The sequence below is a fragment of the Formica exsecta genome, unplaced genomic scaffold (assembly GCF_003651465.1).
Source record: "Formica exsecta isolate Colony F162 unplaced genomic scaffold, ASM365146v1 scaffold97, whole genome shotgun sequence".
Lineage (NCBI taxonomy): Eukaryota > Metazoa > Arthropoda > Insecta > Hymenoptera > Formicidae > Formica > Formica exsecta.
Window position 1 is genome coordinate 65,037 of NW_021853733.1, and position 8,470 is coordinate 73,506.

The window sequence follows — 8,470 nt, forward strand, 5'->3', positions numbered from 1 at the left end:
GGCTGTAGGAGTAGGAGAGTATACTGTTTTTAGTGATGTTTAGACGGGGAGTAACGAAATGGGCAATTCCCATTTGCTCTTAAAAATATACTCTCCTACTCCTACAACCTTGTTACTGCCATTGTAGAATGCCCTTTACATACAGGTCTTGAAACTGGCCGCAATTTCAGTGGTGGGGGTATGGTCGCTTATTGAGGAAATTTTAGTTCCTAACACAGCCACTATTCGTCGCTGTGATAACTTTTCCCAGACAATCGTAACCTACCTGAAACGTCAAAAAAAAAACTTGGAAACCCCGAGAGCCGTTTTAAACACGCGTGTGATTTTCGTAAAAGATTATTTTTGAAAAATGGCGAGGTGGTGCGCAGTACCGTATTGTAGAACCGGCAGCAGAACGGAACAAATAAAGCGGTCTTTATTTGGCGTACCGAAAGACCCGGTTATATGGAAGAAATGGGAAGAGGCTATCCCAGGTATAGTCAAGTTGCGCCAGACGGACGTTATATGTGACAAACATTTTCAGGAAAAAGATATTTCCCATGAGTGGATTAAGCTTGACGCAAATGATCAAGTAATTGCACGGGTGAGTAAAATGAAAAAATTTCATATCGGTTTCAAAAGAGTTCTGATATGTATTTTCATGTATTTTTTTATTAAAGATCACATACAAGCGTCCGCAATTTAAAAAGCAAGCCGTGCCCACGAAATTCGGTGACGTTCCGACAGGAAATTGTGAGCCGCTGCATGAATATGCGAAGCGAATATGCAATGTCTCTGTCGAATCCTCTAATATGATGAAACCATCAATTCAAATAATCAGTACCTTGGTCGGTGAGTTTTCTGAAACAAAAAGTATTAATTACATTGTTGATAAAAAAATGATAGAATGTAAATAATCGAAACATACATACATTTCTTTTATTTATATTACAGATACCGTACATGTTCCTTTACCAGTTCCAGACATTGGCACAGATATCAGCATGTCGTTTTCGCCCATGGAAATATCGAGTTGTGAACCTCCGGTAGCAGATTTGTTGGTTCCTCAGGAGCCTTTCAAAATGCCCTCATCTATTGAAATCAGCGAACGTGAGTAACTATATGACTACATTTAGGCTACGTTCGAAAACACCACTGGTGTGCACACGAACGTTGTCTGAAAGTTGAACTAAGATAGAACGCTTATATCTGCGATTGTGATTCTGCCTCAGCCAATCAGAAAGCACCAATTGCGAGTATGATTGGAGCGTTGGAGCGTAGCAAATCGCGATCACAGACGCAATCGCGGTCCTGAGCCGCTAGTGTGATTAAAGTGTCAGACAAGGAGCGACAATCGCGTAATATCCTTGTTCCTCTAGCGTATCGCTTTACGGCCGAGATACGGCCTAAAAATGCTTTCTGGCCTCTCGTGACAGCAGTAATGCAACAAGGCTAATAAACGCCCACTTTATAATAATTTTATACTTGCGTATATACATATGTAGATATATATGTTTAAATTATAGTTAAAATTGTATCTGCAATTAAATATTGTATGATGATCAATAATACTAGGATAATAGATAACAAAGTGAATAAATACAAAATACGTCAGACGGATGCCTGCTAAACTTGATGATTTGTTGCTTTGTTACTATCGATATTCCGTGTATCATAATCTTGATTTCCATTTTTTTTCTTCTGTAAAAAACTATATAATATATATTTTATAGATTATTGTATATATATAAAATGAAAATAAACTATTTTTATTTGTAATAAAATTGTTTTACATATATTTACAATTTGTAATATGTGATTATAGTTTGAAAAAGACATAAATATTTTAAACATCTTTCTTAAAATATAATCATTTAATAAATAAATGTATGTAATGATGTATCATAAACTTTAAAAAATAGTAAAAAAAGAAAAAAAATCCTTCAGATTGGAACCCCGAGCTGCGTCGTGAGAGACCACAAGCGTTTTCCAATCATCCACCGCGCACTATTGAAATAAACATCAATGTTATCGGTACTTGTAGTATATTTACATAAGATTATGTTAATCCCTTTTTAAATTAAAATTATGGTAAATATAGCGAATAGGGGACCCAGTATAACTTTTTAATAAGCAACAAGCGACGATTAAATTAGAAGAAAAAGTTACTCAGAATTATGTCCTTGACAACATATGTCAAGGTCAAGGCCATCGGGGCTGAGTCCCCTATTCGCTATATTTACCAAAATTATTATTTAGCATTGCTCTTTACGATTTATACTCCTTGTTTTAAGAATGGGAAAAGGAAAAACAATTTTTAATGCAGATATCTTGTACGATATAAAAAATATAATTTTATTGTACATAATGTTTTATGAAAATTATAAAAACATATACAAAAAGCTATTTAATCCAAAATATTCTCTTTTTTCTACAATCGTTTTATCAAACAAAACTCAGTTTATTGAAAAATTAATCTTTTTTTTAAATATTTACTTTATAGTATATATACTATAAACATAAATATGTGTTATTTTAATGAAATAACTTTACGTAATATACAGGGTGGTTCATTTTAAAAGAGCCAGTCAAATATCTCGAAAAATATGGAAGATACGGAAAAACGAGTTATTCGGGTGGTCTGTCTTAGATGCCTCACCCTGTATATATCTAAATTATAGTTAAGATTGTACGTGCATTTAAATAGTGTATGATGATCAATAATAATAATAGAATATAATAGATAACAGAGTGAACAGATATACTATATGTAAAACACGGGTGCCTGTTAGACTTTATTTTATGTATGCTTTAATATATCTTGTAATAATAATAATCAAGCAATAATAGTAACCAATAATAGCTATGAAAAGTTATTATTACCTTAAGTATTCTTTTTAGATTAAAACAGTCTTTATAATACATCATTATTATTTTTTTTTAATATATTGATTATATAATCAATATAATAATTTAATCAACATAATTCTTTTTAATATAATACATTCGAATATATAAAAATATATTTTTTAAGTTAAAAATTATTGACAACAATTTCATTAAAAAGAATCGATTCTATATTGTTTCGATATTGCTTTCACGCTCTCTCTCTCTCTCTCTCTCTCTCTTTCTCTCTCTCTCTCTTTCTCTCTCTCTCACTCTTTCTCCTAAAAGTACAAGATCTCTTTACTCAATAAGAATGCGATAAGAAATTTTTGTTAGAATTTTCTTAAGATTATTGATACAAAGAGATATTGTATGTATTATTATGAATGTGTTGTATATGTGTGTGTATTATTATGAATGCATTATGTAATTTATTTAACTAGTAATATTTATAAAATAAAGAAAGAAAAATAAATCAAAGAAGAGAATGTAGATATTACATTGGATATAGGTCAGATTCTGAAATAATAATGCAAATATCCAGATTGGCAAATAATAATGATGACTCTTAATAATGTAATATAAAAATTTCTATATTATTTTTACAGTATTACTCTTAAAAAAATTTAATTTCCGTATACTATAAAAAAAATATAGAAATTTTTATATTACAGTCGATCCTGCATGGTATGAAAAATCTTTTGTTTATAACAGTAAAAGTATATTAAACAACACTTTTCTACAAATTTTAAATAAAACTAATACCTGGCTTTGGAAATAAAACAAGTAAATTTATTAATTTTGTTGTCATATTCAAAGTAGCGAAATCATTATTAAGAGTCATCATTATTATTTGCCAAGCTGGATATTTGCATTATTATTTCAGAATCTGACCTATATCCAATGTAATATCTACATTCTCTTCTTTGATTTATTTTTCTTTCTTTATTTTATAAATATTACTAGTTAAATAGATTACATAATGCATTCATAATAATACACACACATATACAACACATTCATAATAATACACACAATATTTATTTGTATCAATAATCTTAAGAAAATTCTAACAAAAATTTCTTTTCGCATTGTTGAGTAAAAAGATCTTGTACTTTCAGGAGAAAAAATGAGAGAGAGAGAGAGGGAGAGAGAGAGAGAAAGAGAGAGAATGAAAGCAATATCAAATCAATATAGAATCGATTCTTTTTAATGAAATTGTTGTCAATAACTTTGAACTTAAAAAATATATTTTTATATTTTTATATATTCGGATGTATTATATTAAAAAGAATTATGTTGATTAAATTATTATATTGATTATATAATCAATATATTTTTAAAAAATAATAATAATAATATATTTTGACAGGTAATAATAACTTTTCATAGCTATTATTGCTTACTATTATTGCTTGATTATTATTATTACAAGATATATTAAAGCATACATAAAATAAAGTCTAACAGGCACCCGTGTTTTACATATTGTGTATCTGTTCACTCTGTTATCTATTATTCTATTATTATTATTGATTATCATACAATATTTAATTGCACGTACAATTTTAACTATTATTTAAATATATATATGCACATATGTACATATGCAAATATAAAATTCTCAAAAAATGGGCGCCTGTTAATCTTGTTGCATTACTGCTTTCTGCTACGAGAGGCCAGAAAGCATTTTCAGGACGTATCTCGGCCGTAAAGTGATACGTTAGAAGAACAAGAATAGCACGCGATTGTCGCTCCTTGTCTGATATTATCTCTTAACAATCGCATCCGTGTGCTCAACATATTGGTGTGTGCCTTCACGGACGCTACATATACGGTGCAAGAGAGACAAAGACGACGCGATCATCTTTCCTTGTCACGCGGCTGTATATATTATCGACATTTTGTGCACATAGCACGGAACGGAACCATAATTTGTGGACATAGCGTGTTACCCACTAAGTACATTCGTGCACATTGGCTACGTCGTTCAATGTCCACATATTTATGTCCACAGAGGTCGTATCGCTTTCAGGGATCACCTAAAATCGGGCTGTGGCGTCTCTCAGGCTTCTCTCTGATAGTACTGGACGGAGCATGGAATCGAAACCGTGTTGATAGACATAGAAAAAGACAAGACGAGATGTGTGGATAGTAGCGGCTCATGGAGCTATGGGACCATAAAGCATTTTTAAATTTTAAACATCTTTGTCTAACGTATCCGTTTTGCATAATAAACAGGCAGAAACCATATTACTAATTATTTGTAACATATATAATCATGGACGTAAGAAATATCTGGACGGAGCACAAGATACATTTTCGGGCGCGGGGTATAGAGATTGAGGAGTGAGAGGAAATCTTGGTGTGGCCATCTTGGTTGTTCAATATTTTACGTGATTTTGGCTGCGGTCGGGAAAATGCTAGAAATGCTTCGAAGCGTTTGATTGACCAATCAAGACAAAAAAAAATAAAGATTTCTCTATTCCAATTGGTTAATGCAATGCTTCGAAGCATCTCTAACGTCTTCTCAACCGCAGCCTTTAACTGCTAAGACGTTACAATAGCAATAAATCGAAATCCGTGTAATTATTGACTGCTCTGCCATCTTGGTTGTTCATATCCGTTACACTAGAACTTTCAATCCCTTTTCCCCTTTGTCTTCAACCCCGCGGCAATATGCTCCGTCCAGATATTTTTTACGTCCATGTATATAATAATATCACTTTTATATGTTATGTTCATATACGTTACACACTTATAAGTAGCAATAAAGTTAAAGATGTTCCCAACTTATAAGAATACAGTACTGTTCCCGTTCTCCTTATAGCGTTTTCGAATGAACGGGTTAATGTTACATATTTGAACCTAAGTTAAATGGGAGCGGTGCACTTGGACACAGTACAATTGGACACAATGCAAATGGACACGTTGCAAATGGTCACGAAACTTTGCACACGATTTAATTGGATACAGTGCATTTGGACACAATAATTTTGGACACAGTAGCTTTTGGACACAGAAGAAAATTCATTTGGACACCGTTCAGTAGCACAGCAGTCAGCTACACACCGTTCAGTTGCACACCGTTCAATTGCACACATAAAAATGCATACCGTTCAGTTGGACACATAAAAATGCACACCGTTCAGTTGCACACCGCTCAGTTGCACACCGTTCAGTTGCACACCGTTCAATTGCACACCGTTAATTTGTCCATCGTAGTTGTAAAGCGAGGTCCACCCTGCCTACCGGCGGGGTGGGTGCGAGAGGGGGGCCAAAGGCCCCCCTTGCAATCCCCACCTGTGTGTGTGTGTGTGTGTGTGTGTGTGCAACTGAGCGGTGTGCAATTGAGCGGTGTGCATTCTTATGTGTCCAACTGAACAGTGTGCATTCTTATGTGTGCAACTGAACGGTATGCAACTGACTGGTGTGCTACTGAACGGTGTCCAAATGAATTTTCTTCTGTGTCCAAAAGCTACTGTGTCCAAAATTATTGCGTCCGAATGCACTATGTCCAATTAAACCATGTGCAAAGTTTCGTGTCCATTTGCAACGTGTCCATTTGCACCGTGTCTAATTGTACTGTGTCCAAGTAAAGGCCACTCAGTTAAATACTCGCGCTTTTTCTGCGCCATATTGTAAAAGAGATCAAGCAAAATAATCGTACAAATATATTTCTTTTTTTTTTACAGTGCAATAAAATGAAAGTACGCGTGTCGTTAATTTTACCCAAAAATTGATTCTCGCTCCAGGTTATGGGCCCAGGAAACGAAATTCAAACTTTACGCTGAATAGTCGGGAATATTGTGTTAAATCAAGAACACTGAATATTTCGCGTGTTTCGGTGACTGTGGCGGAAAAAATAAAGTACGCGGGTAAACTTAACCTAAAAGTAAGGACGAAACACGTGGTTAGACATCACGGCGTGATAAAATGGCAACGCAAGGAATACAAATAGACAAACTGGGTACCGACAGGGTACCCAGTTCCGTAGAGCGGAAACGTGAAAAATATTAGTATTGAAATTAATGGCAAAATTTTTCACTTTTCACTTTTCCGCCCTAGGAAAAAAGTTATATGATCGATACCTTGAAAAGAAAGGACAATTATCCCACATGACGATTTGCTATGCAAGCATATACCCAGTAAGCAATATGCGCGCAATATGCCAGCAGATTGGCAACAGATTTCCTCAGCTCTTGCTAGCAATTTGGCATCTGTTATGTCCGCATTAGGCTAATGATCTGCCAGCAGAGCCTGCTCACAGAATCTGAGAACAGATTGGCAGCAGAAACCGAGCAGGATCTGCTAACATGATGTGACGTCAGATTGATGGCAGGAACCGAGCAGAATCTGCGCGCGCGCAATCTGACGGCAGATTGGTAGCAGAAACCGAGCAGAATCTGCAACTTTTGGCCATTTATATAAAATGGTGCATTTAAATGAATTTAAAGGATCTTAAACCCAAATGGCAAAATGACAGTGAATTTTGGTCACAAAATGATCAATTAGATGTCCTAAGCTGGGTCTCATAAAATCCGAAAATGGCGTAAATAGTATATTATGTATTAATAGTAATCAATGTAATATTTTTATATTTCAATATACAAAGACAATTCATGCGTACAACAAGCTTTTGCAAGCACACACACACACACTCTCTTTTGAATTAAGATAGATTGACAGGAAAGCATTTCATATATGTTTGAAAAATTAAAAATTCAATCTTTGAAATCAGATTGAAATATAAGAAACACATTAATTTCTATTTTTTGCTTATCAGTTTTCAACTTTATTCTCGAAACATTATTTGGTATACTATATTTCTATATTATTTATAACGTCCTTCTTTGAAAAAAAAAGTATCTTTATTTTGCGTGAGATAGATTCCTGTCAATCTTTTTCAATTCACGTACTTCTTCTACGACAATTGGTCTAACCTGCTTTGCAGATCCAATTGAGGTAACAATTCAGTTCGCGCTCAAGCTGCTGCTGTCTTCGCAACTTCAGAAAGGACTGTCGGTTCTCCACTTTCTCTCTCTCCTTCGCAAACTCTCTACAAGCGTGATACAGATGACATGGGAGCTTACTCGGGAGCACTTTTATAAAGACTAAGTTTAGCAGGGGACTTTCTGGCAATACCACTGAATATTCTAGCAATATCGGCATATTTGATAAGCTAACTGTGTTTAAATAAAATATCATAGAAAATATTTCAGAAACAAATTGTTGCTTTTTGCGATATACTTGTTTCGTAGATTGCTTTAAACTAGCTTGTATTGTGGTGTAATATATTATACACAGAATTGTACAATCAATTTATTGTCAACTACTCTCTTAAATACGCTTGTTAATTCTTCCTAATTAAATATTAAAATAATCTAGCGGTGGTTAATTAAATAAACGACTTGCGATACCAAAAATTTACATTTCTATAAAATACGCATTTTTCATCGTATTCTCATCGCGTATTCAGTACTAAGTATGGTTATATAATCTTGAATTTTGTTTTTCACGTGTCAAAGATCACATACAATCACTTTAACTATAAATATAATACATGTATATATCCAATAAGAAAATAATAGAAATTTATAAATTA

The 8,470-nt window shown here is 33.6% G+C and overlaps 1 protein-coding gene across 4 annotated transcripts in view; it reads left to right on the forward strand.

Annotated features, from left to right (window-relative positions):
• Nucleotides 1–1,133, forward strand: part of LOC115245405 — a 1,860-nt gene extending 727 nt beyond the window's left edge. The window contains exons 2-3 of one of the 4 annotated variants that reach the window (XM_029823709.1): nt 660–831; nt 934–1,133. In XM_029823709.1, coding sequence (XP_029679569.1) covers nt 660–831; nt 934–1,097 — 336 coding nt within the window. In that variant the 3' untranslated portion in view covers nt 1,098–1,133. Of the gene's footprint in view, nt 1–659; nt 832–853 lie in introns of all 4 variants that reach the window. The other 3 variants (XM_029823711.1, XR_003885523.1, XM_029823710.1) reach the window with 3 other exon arrangements.
• The last annotated feature ends 7,337 nt before the right edge of the window (nt 1,134–8,470 follow it).